Below are 18,992 nucleotides of genomic sequence, written 5' to 3'. Positions count from 1 at the left end.
TACAATGGAAAAATCATGTTGATGGTTTATTGGCACTGAATAACATAACAGTATATCTGTGAAATAGGTAACCTCTTTAGAATGCCATTACGACTAATACATCCATCTGAAATTGGCTTCATCTCTCAATTACAATGAATTAGCCAATTTTAAATTAAATACTGTCAAGTGCACTTAATTTGAGTAATTGAAAACATGGTGATTTAGTAGTGGTGGATGAAAAGTCCCAGAGGTGATTTGATGGTGGGATGAAGCCGTTCAGTCATGTGTGGTAACACTTCTGAAAAGGGCAAGAAAGAAGAAAAATATTAAATACTCTTATGGGGCTCTTGTGCTGCAGTGGTGTGCAATAACATCTGCACAGGTGATCAGAAAATATTTTAAATGTTATGTTGGCTTTAACTAGCTCATGTTTGGTGACAGCACCAGCAGCACCAATGTTGAATAAATTGGTGGATTACGACACTGCAGCCATGAGATCATTAATAAGGGAGAAGATTGCAGGAATGTGGGCATGGGATTCAACAGGAAAAACAGAAGTGGACTAGATCTTATTAACATTAGTAAAAGCCTTGGAAGAAGCCTGCGTGCTTTTTCCATTAAAATGATCGATTACAGCCAGTTAAACCACAGCTGAACAGGGTTGCTCAATCTAAAATGTAGACTGAAGTTGGTTGGTGAAAGATCTCAATGTAGGGATGTTAGACTGATGTATCAGATAAGGATTCAATTATAAAGCAAGGCTCAAGGTCTTAAACACTACTGAATTCAGCCTTTCCTTCTCTGTACTATATTTTTAAAAGCCTAACCCACAGATCCGCTTCTGCAACACTGAACAGGAAGCCTAAGCCACTAAGCTTTTCCACATTTAACTGATGGGGTTTACAGTACATATAACTCTATTTTTAGTTGTCAAGATGGAGAGACAACCAAAGGGCAAAAAAAAGGTGAATTTATGTTGTGTCTTTCAAACCTCTAAGTTTTTTTACAGTCAATTAAAGTTGATAATGATGTTTAGTCACTGTTATAACGTGGGGAACACAGCAACCATTGCAACTGCCATTGCAACATAAGGTAACTTCAACAGAAGTTCCTTCTGTGCAAATCTGGAAAAAAAAGTGCTCAGTATAAATGGCTTCCCTGGTTTCAAACTAATGTGAAGCTTGTTGATTTTATCCATTATGTTTTAGATGACTTAATTTAGTTATAAGCAACAAATTGAATTCTTCCTCAAAATTATTTCGCTAAACAAAAACTGCATGAATTTAAAGTTTCCATCTAACACTACAAATCCCAAAATATCCAAATTATACTTAGATACATAATTGCTCAGATTCACTTCTGAAGTGTTTTGCTGGAAAGATATTGTATAGCAAGCTCCTACACAGCCTGGCTAATTCAATTTGTAATTAATGGAACTGATAATCCCAGAGTCATGGTTTTGAACTCCATTTTTTAAATTAAAAAATTAAAATCACAAATAAATGATAGTAACTGACTCGGATCTGTACAATTTTGTCAGTCAGAGTTTGTTACTGTTTGAACTGAGATGCTTAAATGCAGTTCTACTTTCTGTCACTGATTTATAACAAAAGCAGACTGCAATAAGCAATCAGCTTGCAAAAGAAAACATAATTCAGTGACACAAAGCTGAAATACCCTTAAACATATCTTATTTTGATTTTGCATTTGTGCAACGAAGACCTGCGACCCCCAGCATTTTAGCAGAAATAAACAGAGCCATTTGCAATTTGTGCAATTGTACTCGCAGTTACTTTAGTTTCCAGAAGGTAGGGTAACAGAATAGAAGAAGCTATTTTCAAACATAAATAGCAGGACGTGGTGATATACTTTTATTTGGCGTTCATGAGATGTAGGCCTCACTGGCTAGGCCAACATTTATTGCCCTTCCCCAGTTACCCGGAGAAGGGGTAGAGCTGCCACCTGGAACTGCTGCTATCTGCAAGGTGTAGATGTACTGACTGCCCCATTAGGAAGAAAATTCACGATTTTTTGCGATGAAGGAAGGTGATATAATTTCAAGTCAGGATGGTGTGTGGCTTGGAGTTTGCAGGTACTCCCATGCATTTGTTACTTCTGTCCTTTCAAATGGTGGAGGGTGTGGTTTGGAAACTTGAAGGAGTCTTGTGACTGGCTGTACTGCACATTGTAGATTGTACTTAGTACCTACCACTGTGTTTTGGTTTAAAGTTTTGGCAAAGATCTGGAGCTTGGGTTGTGCAAGAGGTTGTTGAGTTGCTCGCCGAGCTGGCCTATTTTTGTTCAGACGTTTTACCATGCTAGGTGACGACATCAGTGGAGCCTCCAATGAAGCGATGTTATTCTACTCCACTTGGAATTTGTACTGTCCGTCCATTTGTCCTTCAGTGAGCCTACCCTTTGTCTACGACAAACACTTACAAGGATTAAAGACCCCATTCCCACAACACGCAGAACGAATGTGGTTTACAAAATACCATGTAACAACTGCCACAAACATTTAATCGGACAGACAGGAAGGAAACTAGCCATCAGAATACATGAACATCAGCTAGCAGCAAAACAGCAAACGAACTCTCCTTAATATCGGTACACTCAGACAATGAAGGCCATCATAAGAACATAAGAACTCGGAGCAGGAGTAGGCCATCTGGCCCTCAAGCCTGCGCCGCCATTCAATAAGATTATGGCTGATCTTTTTGAGACTCAGCACCAGTTACCTGCCCGCTCACCATAACCCTTAATTCCTTTACTGTTCAAAAATTTATCTAGCCTTGCCTTAAACATTCAGCGAGGCAGCTTCAACCGCTTCACCGGGCAGGGAATTCCACAGATTCACAACCCCTTGGGTGAAGAAGTTCCTCCTGACCTCCGTCCTACATCTGCTTCCCTTTATTTTGAGGCTATGCCCCCTAGTCCTAGTTTCACCTGCTAGTGGAAACAATCTCCCTGCCTCCACCTTATCTATCCCCTTCATAATCTTGTATGTTTCTATAAGATCTCCCCTCATTCTTCTGAATTCCAATAAGTATAATCCCAGCCTACTCAGTCTCTCCTCATAATCCAACCCTCTCAACTCTGGAATCAACCGAGTGAATCTCCTCTGCACCCCCTCCAGTGCTAGTATATTCCTTCTCAAGTAAGGAGACCAAAACTGCACACAGTACTCCAGGTGTGGCCTCACCAGGACCCTATACAGCCGCAGCATAGCCTGCCTGTTTTTAAACTCCATCCCTCTAGCAATGACAGACAGAATTCCATTTGCCTTTTTAATGACCTGCTGTACCTGCAATCCTACTTTTAGCAATTCATGCACAAGGACATCCAAGTCCCTCTGCATAGCAGTGTGCTGCAATTTTTTACCATTTAAAACCTAGTCCATTTTTCTGTTATTCCTACCAAAATGGATGACCTCACACTTATCAACATTGTACTCCATCTGCCAGACCTTTGCCCACTCACTTAGACTATCCATATCCCTCTGCAGACTTTCAGTGTCTTCTGCACACTTTACTCTACCACTCATCTTAGTGTCATCTGCAAATTTTGACACACCACACTTAGTCCCCAACTCCAAATCATCCATATAAATTGTAAATTGCGGTCCCAACACTGATCCCTGAGGCACACCACTAGCCACTGACTGCCAACCAGAAAAACATCCATTTACCCCTACTCTTTGTTTTCCACTAGTCAACCAATTCTCTATCCATGCCAATACATTACCTGTAATACTGTGCAACGTTATCTTATGTAGCAGCCTTTGGTGTGGCACCTTGTCAAATGCCTTCTGGAAATCCAGATACACCACATCCGCAGGTTCCCCATTGTCCACAATGCAAGTAATGTCCTCAAAGAATTCCACCAAATTAGTTAAACATGACCTGCTCTTCATGAACCCATGCTGGGTGTTCCCAATGGGACAATTTATATCCAGATGTATTGCTATCCCTTCCTTAATGATAGATTCAAGCATTTTTCCCACTACCGAAGTTAAGCTAACTGGCCTATAGTTACCTGCTTTTTGTCTACTTCCTTTTTTAAACAGTGGCGTCACATTGGCTGTTTTCCAATCTGCAAGAACCACCCCAGAGTCCAGTGAATTTTGGTAAATAATTACCAGTGCATTTGCTATTTCCCCCATCACCTCTCTTAGTACCGTGGGATGTATTTCATCAGGGCCAGGAGACTTGTCTACCTTTAGCCCCATTAGCTTGCCCAGCATTGCCTCCTTAGTGATAATGATAGTGTCTAGGTCCTCACCTGCTATAACCTTCTTGCCGTCGGTTATCTGCATGTTATTTATGTCTTCCACTGTGAAGACCGACACAAAATAACTGTTTAATGCCTTGGCTATTTCCTTATTCCCAGTTATTAAATTGGCCTTCTCATCCTCTAAAGGACCAATGTTTAACTTCACCACTCTTTTATGATTCACATATTTTTAGAAACTTTTGCTGCCTGTTTTTATATTCTGAGCTAGTTTACTCTCATAATCTATCTTACTTTTCTTTATAACTTTTCTTGTGGCTTTCTGTTGGCCTTTAAAGATTTCCCAGTCCACTAGTTTCCCACTACTCTTTGCTTTTTTGTATGTTTTTTTTTTAATCTGATACTTTCCTTTATTTCCTTAGTCAGCCATGGATGTCTATCTCTTTTCCTACAGTTCTTCTTTATCGCTGTAATATACTTCTGCTGAGCACTGTGAAAAATCGTTTTGAAAGTCCTCCGCTGTTCCTCAATTGACCCACCATAAAGTTTTTGCTCCCATTCTACCTTAGCTAACTCCTCCCTCATCCCATCACAGTCTCCTTTGTTTAAGCACAGGACATTGGTACTGGATTTAATCTTCTCATGCTCCATCTGCATTTTAAATTCGACCATACTGTGATTGCTCCTTCCGAGAGGATTCCTAACTGTGAGATCATTAAGTATTCCTGTCTCATTACACAGGACTAGATCTAGGATAGCTTGCTCCCTCATAGGTTCCATTACATATTGTTCAAGGGAATTATCGCAGATGCATTCTATGAACCCCTCATCAAGGTTGCCATGACCGACCTGGTTTGACCAATCGATATGTAGATTAGAATCCCCCATGATAATTGCTGTACTATTTTTACATGCATTAGCTATTTCTATGTTTATTGCCCGCCCCACCATGATGTCACTATTTGGCGGCCTCTTGACCACACCTATCAGTGACTTCTTCTCCCTGCTATTCCTAATTTCCGCCCAAATGGATTCAAACTTTTGTTCAGTAGAACCTATATCATCTCTCACTACCACCCTGATATCATCCTTAAAAATCAGAGCAGCGATACCACCTCCCTTACCTTCCTGTCTGTCCTTCCGAACAGTTTGATACCCCTGGATATTTAACTCCCAGTCATGACCATCCTGCAACCACGTCTCTGTAATGGCCACTAAATCATACCCATTTGCCATGATTTGCGCCGTCAACTCATCCACCTAGTTTTGAATGCTCCGAGCATTCAGATAAAGTGCCCTTATGCCAGTTTTTGCATCTTCTTTTTGAGTCCTATCACCTCCATTCCTAACAGATCTTGAGCTCTCCTTCCCTTTAACTGGGACAAGGTAACCATAGTAGCCCAAACCAAACAGACACGCATGGGAATTCCTAGAGGCATGGTTCTCCACCCATTCTTCAATCAACAAACATATAGAATTGGACCCATATACAAACCCATACAGATCAAAACCAGATATGACACAACTCACCATAATGGACTGGACAGTATAAATTCCAAGTGGTGTAGAATAACATCATTTCATTGGAGGCTCCACTGATGATGTCACCTAGCATGGTGACGAAATGTCTGAACAAACAAGCCAGCTTGGCGAGCAAGTCAACAACCTCTCTGTGTTTTGGTAGCAGAGGGACTGAATATTTAAGAAGAGGATGGTGTACCAATCAAGTGGACTGCTTTTCCTTGATGAGTATTCTTGAGTGTTAGAGCTTGTAGACATTGAACAGTCTTTAGGAAGTCAGCAAGTGAGTTACTTGCCACATAATTCCCACCTCTGACCTGCTCTTATAGCCAAAGTGTTCACATGGCTGGTCTGATTCAGTTTCTGGTCATTGGTAGCCCCCAGGATGTTGATAGTGAGTGATGGTAATATCATTGGATTCTCTCTCTTTTTAAGATGGTCATTATCAAACAAGGCCCTTTGAGTGTAAAGGAAGCAGAAAAGAACTTAAACAAGAAATTAGGAAGGCTAGAAGAGGCCTTGACTTGACAATAACAACTAGGATCAAGTAGAATCCAGAGGTATTTTAAACATATACTAGAAGTGGGAGGGTAACAGGAAAGGGTAGGTTCACTTAAAGACAAAGGAGGAAATTTATGCATGGAGCCAGCAGAAGTGGTTCTTTAATGAGTACTTCACATTGGTATTCACCAAAGAGAAGGTCATAGATGATGGTAATTTTGGAGAGGAATATTTATATTCTGGGACAGATCAATATTAAGGAGGAAGAGGAGATGTTGGGTGTTGTGAAAACATTAAAGTGGACAAGTCCCATGGCCCGATGGGATCTATGCCAGGATACTGAAGGAGGCAAGGGAGGAAACTCCGGGGCTTGACAGAGATCTTTGTATCCTCTTTAGCCACAGGTGAGAAGATGGAAGAATAGCCAATGTTGTTCCTCTCTTTAAGATAATCCAGGAAATTATGGACCATTGAGCCTTACAATAGTGTGCAGGAAATTAATGAAGATTCATAGGAACAGAATTTAATTGCATTTAGAGAAGAATGGAGTTATTAGGGATAGTCAGCATAGCTTTATGTGGGGGATGTCTTGTCTCACAAACTTGATTGAATTTTTTGAGGACGTGACAAAAATGGTAGGGCAGAAGATGTTGTCCACATAGACTTTACTAAAGCATTTGACAAGGTCTGTCATGGGAGGTTGTTCCAGAAGATTAAGTTGCATGGAATCCATGGTGACTTTGTAAGTCGAATACAAAATGGCCTGGTTATAGAAGATAGAGGGTAGTTGCGGATGGATGTTTTTCTGACTAGGAATATGTAACCAGCAGTGTTTCATATCAGTGCTGGGACCTCTGTTGTTTGTAATAATTATAAATGATTTGGATGATAATGTAGGCAGTCTGATTAGTAACTTTCCAAATGACACACTTGGAGGAATTGAGGATGGTGAGAAAGGTTATCAAAGGATACAGCAGTATATACAATCAATTTAAAAAGTTAGAGAAATGGCAGATAGAGTTTAATCTGGACAAGTATGAAGTGAATGGCAGGACCCATCAGAGTATTGATATACAGAGGGGTCTTGAATTCCAAGTCCATAGCTTCCTGAAAGTGGAACACAGGTGGATAAGGTGATCATGAAGGTGTACGGAATGCTTGCTTTAATCGGTCAGGACATGGAGTATAAAAGTTGGCAAGTCATGTTGCAGCTGTAGAAGACTTGAATTAGGCCACATTTGGAGTATTGTGTGCAGTTTTGATCACCGCAGGAAAGAACGAATGCAGAGGCTTGGAGAGGGTGCAGAAAGATTTGTCAGGATGTTGCCTGGATTGGAGTGTATTAGCTATAGCAGAGGTTGGACAAACTTGGATTGTTTTTGCTTGAATGTCAGAGGCTGAGGAGCAACATGATAAGACGTAAACAAAATTGAAAGGGATGGATAGAATGAATAGTTGGAATCTTTTTCCCAGGGTGGAAATGTGAAATAGGGGGCATAGGTTTAAAATGAGAGGGAGAAAGTTTGAAGGAGATATGGAAGGAAAGTTTTTTTTTGAACACAGAGTGGTAGGTGCCTTGAATATGCTGCCAAAGGAGGTGGTAGAAGTGAATGCATTAGCAAAGTTTAAGATACGTTTGGACAGATACACGAACAGGCAGGGAACAGAGAGATTCACACCATCTACAGGCAGATTGGATTAGTTTAGAAAGGCATCATGCTTAGCACAGATATGGTGGGCTGAAGGGTTTGTTCCTGTGCTGTATTGTTCTCTACTTTGTGTCTGGCACTTGGTGTGAATGTCACTTGACAATTATCAAGACTGAACATTGTCCAAATCTTGCTGCATATGGATACCCACTGCTTCATTATCAGAGAAATCATGAACAGTGCTAAATACTCTGCAGTTATTGGCTAACGTCTGCACTTTTGACTTTATGAGGGAGAGAGGCTCACGTACTACTTGGAGGAAGTTACACTCTTGGTGCATTCCAATAAAAGGACATTAATCATTGCGTGCCGGTTGACTGATTTTTAGCCAATCAAGACTGCTCTCATAATGAAGTAGGGGCATCTCACAATCTGACTAGTCATTGATCCATGATTACCTGAGAAACCTGCATCAGTTCTGATGATTCATTTATTCTTCTGTCTGTAGCATTAGTCCATACTGAAGCAAAATCCAAGAACATTATTAGGTGAATGTGAAACCTTTATAAATACAAAAAACCCCACAAGGATTCAAAAGATGTAGCTGACAAAAAAAAACTCAGATTTGAAGTCAGTATGCAGTAAATTGCAAATCATGTTTGTCCAGTAACTGAGTAAACAGCATGTCAGATTGTGACATGGCACAGGACAGGGTATAACCAATTATATCAATCTCTTCATTCGACATACAGGTCAACAGATTCACCTTATTGCTAAAATATGCTGGCTCCAAATAGCCAACAAGCTCCTGGAATATTTGAAGGATCCGCTCAGCAAGCATTTCTTTGGTCCAGTCTTTTTCCACTTGGCTCAGGTGCAGGGTAACATTGATTAGCTGGCTACCAGTCAGCTTTAGCTCTGGCTGACCCTTGCAGACTGCTTTCAGTATCTTCAAGCAGCAGAATCTGAAGCCCAAGTCAATACTATCCAAGGATTGTAGTCGGTTGGTCTCAGAAGCCCAGAAACTCTATTGCCATATATTTGTAAAATTGCCCTTTATTTGCAGCTGAGGGAGAAGTATAGTATCCTCCTTTTTAATCATTGGTAAGATATCAACATACAGGACTTTCTCCTCACATACTGAACTTTCAACTCTAGGTTTCTGTTGACTTCCTGCAGTTGAACGATACAATCCAGTAAAGTACTAATCACCAGCCAGTTCATATTCCCTGACACCATTTTGTGGAACATCTCAACAATTAACTTAGGACATATCTTCCCACAATAAATCTATCCCAATAACTGATGCCTTGGGGAAAATATTCCATGTTATCTCTACGTACCATCTGCAAACCAGACACATTCAATCTTGTTTATTCCCCTATAACAAGAGTCCAGAGATAGTCTTCAAGCAGCAGTAGCAGCAGCATCAGGTAAACTTGATCAGGGGCCATCATTTGGAGATCACTGTAAAGGCTACCACTGAGGTTTATCTCTTCCAAGAGTATGTCTGGGTATTTACAGCGGAGAAATTTCTGCAGCTCTGTGCAGATGTTCATTGTGCAATGCTTTGATTTGCTTAGCTCTTCAGGAGGGATTGATTGGGGTATGTAATAGGCTAGAAGCTTCTCCTGCAGGCCGATGTAGTGGGTAGTTTTACTGCTGTCTAGTCTAGTGACTGCCAATAAATTATCTTGACAATTCCCTAGAAAATACAATCAAAGCATTTCTTAGGAGTTAACTGGAGGATTTGAGTTATAAAGGAGAGACTGGATAGGGTGGGACTTTTTTCCCCTGGAGCCTAGGACATTGAGGAGTGACTTAGAATGACTTTTATGCTCAAAGTGAAAAATGTAGTTTCTCTAAAACAAAGCTTTACACTTAGGACTAGGCACAGAGCAAAGTTCCCTATCTACTGTCCCAACCACGCTTAGAGAAAGTACAGTACAGATTCAACATAGGGTAAAGCAGCCATGTTATAAAAGAAGATGTAAGAATACAGTGTATAGTTCTGATTAAAGAGTTGACCTACCCAGGTTTGATACATGTTTAGTATAACTTCCCTACCTTTCAATTCTATCTCTCTAGAAATAAACACTACTGCATGATTCACTTTTTATGGCCTTCTTGATTTACACTATCTGTTTTTGTGTTGCCATGCCCCCATTGGCAGACTAATAGAACAGTGCTGTTAGGAGCAAAAACAGAAATTGCTGGGAAAGCTCAGCAGGTCTGACAGCATCTATGGAGAGAAAGCAGAGTTAATGTTTTGGGTTGAGTGACCCTTCTTCAGAACCATTATGTTCCCTTACTCCAACTTCTCTGACTTTATTGGTTTAATCTATCATGGAGAACCTTTTTGGATGACTTTTCAAAATCCAGATTAATTACCTATATAATCATTGCCTACTCTTTATTCCTTCCTCAAAAAAAAATCACTAAAGGCTTGTCAAGCATCATTTTCACTTTTGAAATCAATGCTAGTTATTCATTACTGCATTACTTGTTTCTAGATGTGCTTATATTCTCTCCATTAGTAGAGGTTACATTATTTTCCTAACACCAATTATCAGCAGATTGGTGTACAATTCTCTGATAAAGCTCTACCTCCCTTCAATATAAAGAATTATACTAGTTATCAACCAATCCTCTGACACTACAACTTTTTTCTAATGAATTTAATATGTTTAGTAATGCCTCATGCTATCTATTCCCTAGGTATTTTAAACTATGTGGATGCAATTCATCTCGACCAGGAATATTATCTTCTTTGTTTGTTTGATTTATTCAGCACATTCCCTGTTGTTTTTAATGCACTTCTCTCATTTTCATCTCATCATTCAAATGTCATTTGTATCCATTTTATCTCCCTGATACATACCAAAATAAAATAATTATTTAATAAGTCTGCCATGTCTCCATCATTGCCTTAGACATTATCCAATCTATTCCTTAATGTTCTACTTCCCTTTTTAGTTACCCTTTTGTTATTTATGTGCCTGAAAATTATTTTATTATAGATTATACCTCCCTAGTCTGGCCACCTTGGAACTCAAACTTTGCCAGTCTACAGAAGGTAAAGAATATTAAATGCACAAACATTACAAAAGTAAAGACCTCACCTAGACTTGCATCAATCACATGCCTAATGGATGAATTATTTTCCAACTGCATACCAAAAACCGAATTTAGTGTAGCCAAACTGGACAAAATTCACCAAGAGGTAATATGAATAAAGATCGATGCAGAGCTATTACAGGGAGACTTGGAAGTATTGTGGTGCTAGACATTAGAGTTGCAGATGAGGGAGGTACAACCTGTATGTGTTTTTGATAATTTAATTTCATAGTTGTTCTTTGCCTTCTGAATTTTTTCTTTACTTCTCACATTTTCTTTGTTTTTTCTTATCATCCAGTCTTATGGTCCAATTCTTTCTTCACCTTCATTTGTTCCCTTGTGCCTTAATTCAGCAAGGGAGTCCCAATTTGTTGGCTTTGTTTTCTCTTTTTGTGGAAAACCTCTTTCTGCACTCTGGTGAAGTTCATGTTAAATTGTTTCCATTGTTGTTTGCCAATATTTTTGCCTATTTTGTTCTCCCAGGTTCTACTCTCAGTCCCTGAATTAATCAGAATCCCGTAGCATGGAAACAGACCCTTCAGTTCAACTTGTACACGCCAAGCAGGCTTCCTAAACTGAATTAGTCCCATTTGCCTGCATTTAGCCCACATCTCCCTAAACCTGCCTATTTGTGTACCTGTCCAAATCACCTGCTATAACCGTACTCACCTCCACTACTTCCTCTGGAAGTTCTTTCCATATGCACACTATCCTGTGTGCAAAGGTTGCCCTCTCAGGTCCCTGTTAACTCTTTCCTCTCTCACTTTGAACCAATGCCCCCTAGTTTTGGACTCACTCACCATGGGGAAAAGACATTGGCTATTTACCTTATCTATGCCTCTCATGATTTTATAAACTTCTGTAAGGTCACCCCTCCATGTTCGAGGCTCTAGGGAAAAAAGTCCAAGCCTATCCAGCCTCTCCTTATAACTCAAGTCCTCTGGTTTCGGTAACATCCTTGTAAATCTTTTTTGCACCCTTTCCAGTTTAATAACATCCTTCCTATAACAGGCAAGTAGAACTGTGCACAGTACTCCAAAGGTAGCCTCACCAATGCCATGTACAGCCACAATATGATGTCCCAACTGCTATACTCAATGCTCTGACCAATGAGGGCAAGCATGCCAAATGCCAGCTTCACCACCCTGTCTACCTGTGACACCACTTTCAAGGAACTACGTACCTGAACCCCTAAGTCTCTCTGTTCAACAACACTCTCCAGGGTCCAACCTTTAACTATGCAAGTCCTGTCCTAGTCTGTCTTACCAAAATGCAACATTTAAGCTCCATCCACCATTCCTGGGCCCATTGGCCCAACTGGTCAAGATCTCATTGTACTCTTACGAAACCTTCTTCACTGTCCATTATACAACCAATTTTGGTGTCATCCACAAACTTACTAACCATGCCTCCATATTCTCATCCAAACCATTTATGTAAATGACAAACAAAAGTGGACCCAGCACTGATTTTTGTGGTACATTGCTCGTCACAGGCCTCCAGTCAGAACAACAACCCTGTACCACCACCTTGTCTCCTACTGTCAGGCCAGTTTTGTATCCAATTGGCTAGCTCTCCCTGGATCCCATGTGATCAAACTTTACTAACCAGTTACCATGTGGAACCTTGTCGAAGGCATTGCTAAAGTCCATGTAGACAATGTCTACCACTCTGCCTTCATTTATCTTCAAAAAAAAAAAGACACATTCAAGTTTGTGAGACATGAGTTCCCACACAAAGCATGCTGACTATCCCTTATCAGTGAAGAAAAATCAGAGGTAACATTTTGGGTCCAGTAACACTTCCTCAGAAGGGAAGGTTCACGGGGCCTGAAATGTTAACTGTGAAGTTTCTTCAGACGCTGCCAGACCTGCTGAGCTTTTCCAGCAACTTCTGTTTTTGTTCCTGATTTACAGCACCTGCAGTTCTTTCAGTTTTTATCCCTAATGAGAACGAGTCCTTGCCTTTACAAATTCATGCAAATCCTGTCTTTCAGAATCCCCTCCAATAACTTACCCACCACCAATGTCAGGCTCACCAGTCTATAGTTCCCTGGCTTTTCCTTGCAGCCTTTCATAAATAAATGGTACAACTTTAGCAACTCTCCAGTCTTCCGGCACCTCACCCGTTTCTGTAGATGATACAAATATCTCTTCTAGGAGCCCTGCAATTTCTTCCTTAGTTTCCCACAGTGTCCTGTGAAACATTTGATCAGTTCTCAGGATTTATCTATCTTTATGCATTTTAAGATTTCCAGCACCTTCTCTTCTGTAATGTGGATTCTTTTTAAGACATCACTATTTATTTCCTAAGTTCCCTGGCTTCCATGTGTCCAATCTCTACTTTGTTTATGTTATTCCTATGTCCTCATGGTCAATACTGCCAAAAGTGTCTCTACTTTTGAACTTCCCAGCAATGACTACCTTGGAGCTCTGACTGAGTTATAACAGCTATTCTCCTGCTCTAACAACAACCAGTTCTCAACTCCGTCACTCCACTCTTGCAGTTGATCACAGAAAGAGTTTGAAAAGCACAGCTGTACTTTTACTTCATTTACCTGTGCTGGATCAACAAATCTGCTCTGTGTATTTATCATGTATTAGGTTCAAAAGGAGTCCTGCATGTATTGTAGGAACCACATTTCCCTATTCCCTTCATCTTTCTCTTTTGTCCAGTTCATTTGGGTAGTTTTCCTCATTTCTCATAATGATTTTATTCTGTTTTTTTTTTAAACTCGATTCCCTAAATTGTTTTCCTCCACGTCCCTTCTGCCCCAGGGAATCACAGCCCAGGAACAAATACTTACCTTTTTTTACGGTTGGATTTGATATTCAGCTTTCTGTGCTTGGATTCACTCAAATGTACATTCAGCAGTTTTGGAGATGTGGCAATCCAGTTGTAGGTTGTGTGACTGGCTTATCTAGGGAGCTGTCTGGTGGATCACTGGCTTTATCAAACATCTGCAAACATACAGAGGAACTCAAGAAGTTTCCTTGAACTGTGCCATGTAAAAACTCAGATGTTAATAACTTGACAGAACTAAATCTGACCCATCCCACTGAAGAGCAGCTAGTAACGGAAACCCTGAATGAGTTGGAGTTCCAGAGTTCTAAAAGAGCACATGGTGCAGCTCTACAGTCCATCTTACAACAATGTGGTTGACACTGAACCCATGCAATCTATGCTGTCCGGTAGCCAATCCACCCCTTTCAAACATCACGTCACTGCTGTTGCACATTGAATATCCAGGTGGTAAACTGCATGCAGGCTCAACATGGTCACAGGAGAACATTGCTGAAGCTTGACCAAAAAATGGCAGATGGGCCAACTCAGCCTTTCAGCAGCCATCATTGCAATATCAAGTACAGCAGCTCCCCCAACTCCAGCTGGGCATTTGTCAGCAGGAAGTTGATGACATCTCCAAACCCACTGTCTCTCCATTTCCCTTTTCCCTGAACAATATTGGCCATTTTGAAGAAGCACTCTGGTTAAGAAGAATTCAGGAAAGCATTACAAACAAAACATATTAAAACGTGAATAATTCCCTTCTCAATTCCCTTCCAGTTGTCTAAGCATAATCGAGTGAGCTATAGGGAGAGTGAATTACAGTTGGCTAATGCTGCCTCAACGTGCAGACACTGAACAAGGAAAAAGCAGAAACTCAAAATACGCTCGGTTCGTGACAAACGACTGCTCCTCTCAGTCGCGAACCACTTCAACTCCCCCTCCCACTCCTTGGATGACGTGTCCATCCTGGGCCTCCTCCAGTGCCACAACGATGCCACCCGAAGGCTGCAGGAACAGCTCCTCATATTTCGCTTGGGAACCCTGCAGCCCAATGGTTTCAAGGTGGACCTCACAAGCTTCAAAATCTCCCCTCCCCCTACCGCATCTCAAAACCAGCCCAGCTCGTCCCCACCTCCTTGACCTGTCCGTCTTTTCTCCCACCTCACCGACCAACCCCGACCCCACCTCCTACCTACCAGCCTCATCCCCGCCTCCTTGACCTGTCCGTCTTCTCTCCACCTATCTGCTCCTTTATCCACCTTCCATCACCCCCCTTCCCCCCCCCCTTTATTTCAGAGTTCCCTTCCCCTCCCCCATTTCTGAGGAAGGGTCCAGACCGGAAACGTCAGCTTTCCGGCTCCTCTGATGCTGCCTGGCCTGCTGTGTTCATCCAGCTCTACACCTTGTTATCTCAGATTCTCCAGCATTGGCAGTTCCTACTAACTCAAAATAGTTGTGCTTTAATATTAAGGACTTAACTACCCGCCGTTTTCAACTACAGGCAGGGATGTACAGAAGGGGACTCATTAATGAAGGAGTGCAGAGAAAGGCACATTTAATTGAATGGCGGATCAGGAAAGATGACGCCCCCCAATATATAGTCAATATACTGAATTCAGTGTATAAACACGGAATATGTAATCAATATATAAGCAGTTCCAAAGAGGTTACAGCCGACTCAAGACATTAGACCCTGCGAGACCTGTTGAGTTTCTCCAGCATTCTCTGTTTGTTTCAGATTTCTAGCACTATTCAGTATTTACCTGTCATTTAATAGATAACCATTGCTCATCACTACCAATCGAGTGGCCAATGACACTAGCAGCAACAGCCTTGCAAACAAATGCCTTTAAAACCACAAAAATGGTAACAAGATCAGTGCACACATCACCTGATTCTCCGCCTTTTTCTTGAATGATAGTTTATCGAATGCATAAGTATAATTGCCGACAGCGTTTAACTTGAAAAAAGACATTCTTATTGGTTCACATAAAAGTTCACAAATCTTAAACGTTGAGAGATAGTAAGAACTGCCGATGCTGGAGTCAGAGATAACACAGTGTGGAACTGGAGGCACACAGCAGGCCAGACAGCATCGGAGGAGCAGGAAAGCTGACGTTCCGGGTCAGAACCCTTCTTCAGAAATGTGGGAGGGGGAAGGGAGCTAAGAAATAAATAGAAGAGGGGGTAGGGCTGGGGAAGGTAGGTGGAATGGTGTTAGGTGAATGCAGGTAGGGAGTGGTCAGTGGAATGGGTGGGGCAGATAGGTGGGAGAGAAGAAGGACAGGTTGTGTCAGGTCAAGGAGGTGGGCTGAGAGGGAGGGTTGGACATGGGATGAAGCCTGGGGTGGGGAGATTTGAAAACTAGTAAAGTCCACATTGGGACCATTGGGCTGTCGGCTCCCAAGGTGGAATATAAGGTGCTGCTCCTCCAGTTTGTGGGTGGTGTCATTGTGACACTGGAGGAGGCCCAGGATGGACATGTCACTTAGGGAGTGAGAGGGGGAGTTGAAATGGTTCGCGACCGGAAGGTGAACTTTTTCTCTCCTCCAAGGATACTCCCATAAACTACAGTGTATTTGCAGAATGTACTATTTTTACTTGAAACATTCGTAGGTGGGCCACTGTAACAGGGCCTGATGGGCAGCACCATGCAAAGGCGGAATGTGCTCTGCGCTCTACCGAAATAAATCACCCGCCTCTGAACCAGAGCTGCAGAAACCCATTTCATGAAGGAAAACAACGATCACTATTTACTAATAAAATATAACCGTACGCAAAATAAACCTGCATTCGGTTGAGAGATTGTATTTTTTTCCCAAGTAACTTTTATCAATCTGCAAATTCAATTGACATTTTACAATTTCTTTAATAAATGTATATCAAAAGTTAGTATTAATTTCCGATTTAATAGTTGTACATTCGCGGTAACAGTATAAATAACAATAACCGATATTATAACTGGAACAACTAATCCTATAAATTAATACTAAAATTCAACTTCAAATTTGCTTTCGCCGGGATTGATCAGCAAACCATTGACAGGTGAACCCGGCACCAAGGGTCTAGGCCCGAAAAGCCAGCCTTCCCGCTCCTCTGACAACAAGGTGCAGAGCTGGATGAACACAGCAGGCCAAGCAGCATCAGAGGAGCAGAGAGGCTGACGTTTCGGGCTCCTCTGAAGCTGCTTGGCCTGCTGTGTTCATCCAGCTCTGCACCTTGTTATCGCTCATTCAACAACCCTGACTCCCAAGACGGCTAATGGAATGGATAAGGGAGGTAGGCCTATATTACGGCTTCCCGAGCTGAAAGACTAGCAACCGGTAAGTCACTCGAGATCTCGACCACATTTTCCTTCTTTACCCCATTATTTCATTTCTTCCCGGAAGAGATGCAACCCATCGAGCGACCCGCCCTCAGACCGTGACTGACATCTGAAGCAGCCAATGAAACCACAGACATTCCGTGCACGTGACTAGTGAAGGGGCGGGGAGTTACAAACGTCTGGATTACGGGCGGAAATCGGGCCTCAACCTAACTTGATGGCCGTACTGTTATTGACATAACATTGGACCAATCATTATCCAGAGTCCCAGCGCTTGGCCCGGCTAAGTAAGACGGGTGAACCAATGAGGTGTGGAGAAAGGTAGGCAAGTTTTTGGTTGAGGTGTCCGTGATCAATTGTCATCGTTAACATGGCTGCCACCGGGGTGTTGCCTTTCATTAGAGGTGTAGATTTAAGTGGAAACGATTTTAAAGTAAGTCAGTTACATTATTCTGAGTACAAAACGAAATATAAGCAGATGCGGAGTTAATGTTGGGGTTTGACTGATCAGTTGTTTCGGTGAAGTTGATGAGGCCCGGAACTGAGACCTGGAATCTTGTGTTGTTCGTTCAATAATTTTATATTTAGATTTTAAAATATTCCCTGTCTGTTTGTATAATAATAGCAAAACATTATCTCCTATTTCGTTTTTTTAAACAACAGCTTGCATTTACTTAGTTCCTTCAATAGAAATATGAAGAAGGGTCTCGACCCGAAACGTCAGCTTTCCTGCTCCTCTGATGCTGCTTGGCCTGCTGTGTTCATCCAGCTCTATACCGTGTTATCTGAGAAATGAGAGTTGTGTTTAGTGGCCTTTCATGCGTATTCCTTCATTCAACATAATTTCTGGCTGATCAACATCATCCCCATATTTCTTGATTTCCTTAGTACCCAAAAATCCCTTCATTATGTTTTGAATATACTCCGCAATTGAGCCCTCTGGTGTGGAGCATAAACTTCTCCTTTTCTCAATCATAGAGTTAGTAATAAACAATCAGCCCTGTCATTCAGTTAGAACATTAGATCATCGGCTGAATGCCTCCAAATGCTTGACTTTTTATTTGAGGCTGTGAGACCTGTGTTCTAGAATTCTCAGTTAAGGAAATGTTTTCTCAATATTTATCTATGAATGCTGTTAGAAAATATTACAAAATGTGATGTTTGACTTTGTTCATCTCGCATTCTCCTAAACTACAGGAAATGTAGACCTAGTCTACTCAATATCTTCTCACCACCAATCTTCTCATTTTCAGGAGCTAGTCTAGTCAACCTCTGTTACTCTGCCTCCTGGGCAAATGTTGGGAATCATATGGGCAGCTCCAGAATGATGGTACTGTCTGGGTGTACAATTGGATTTTAAAGATGGCATGAATGTAAATTCTGGGATAGCTGTTGAATAATTTTGTCACCAGGGATGTAACTTTTTTAGGTCAAAGAGACCCTTTTGAAAAATATTATTGTGAGAATGGTAGAATTACTTCCTTTTGACAGTCTTGCTTTGACCATAATGATTTTTAAAGTCAGAATATACTTGCCAATTCAGTGTTTAATTGTTCAAGCACTGTGATTGTAGAAGACACAAATTTTTTTTTTTTTTGTAGGTTCTTAAAATGTAACTAGAATATTATTCTAGGGGAGGCAACAGCCTAGTGGTATTATTGCTGGCCTGTTAATCCAGAGACCCAGGTATTGTTCTGAGGACTCGGGTTTGAATCCTGCTACAGCAGATGGTAGAATTTGAATTCACTGAAAATCTGGAATTAAATGTTAGTGATGACTATAAATCCATTGCCAATTGTCAGGAAAAACCTATCTGGTTCACTATTGTCCTTTTAGGGAAGGAAGCTGCCAACCTTACCTGGTCTGGCTTATGTGTGACT

General features: G+C 41.3%; 1 protein-coding gene and 1 long non-coding RNA gene across 3 annotated transcripts in view; one reads left to right on the top strand and one right to left on the bottom strand.

Annotated features, from left to right (window-relative positions):
- On the bottom strand, nucleotides 1–13,961 carry LOC125485639. Its single transcript, XR_007264335.1, has 3 exons — nucleotides 13,807–13,961; nucleotides 8,342–8,403; nucleotides 1–280 (listed from the first exon to the last, which is right to left on the bottom strand). It is a non-coding gene; the product is annotated as an uncharacterized LOC125485639 (long non-coding RNA).
- Nucleotides 13,962–17,313: 3,352 nt separating this feature from the next.
- flii (FLII actin remodeling protein) overlaps nucleotides 17,314–18,992 on the top strand; it is a 68,282-nt gene continuing 66,603 nt past the window's right edge. The window contains exon 1 of one of the 2 annotated variants that reach the window (XM_048609303.1): nucleotides 17,314–17,433. Coding sequence is in view for 1 of the 2 variants with exons in the window: in XM_048609302.1 (XP_048465259.1) it covers nucleotides 17,483–17,545 (63 nt within the window). In the remaining variant the exon portion in view is untranslated. Of the gene's footprint in view, nucleotides 17,546–18,992 lie in introns of both variants that reach the window. The other variant, XM_048609302.1, reaches the window with a different exon arrangement.

Source organism: Rhincodon typus, chromosome 21 (genome assembly GCF_021869965.1).
Source record: "Rhincodon typus isolate 14 chromosome 21, sRhiTyp1.1, whole genome shotgun sequence".
Taxonomy (NCBI): Eukaryota; Metazoa; Chordata; class Chondrichthyes; order Orectolobiformes; family Rhincodontidae; genus Rhincodon; species Rhincodon typus.
The sequence above is the reverse complement of the archived record's forward strand: the minus strand, read 5'-3'. Positions and strand labels throughout refer to the sequence as shown.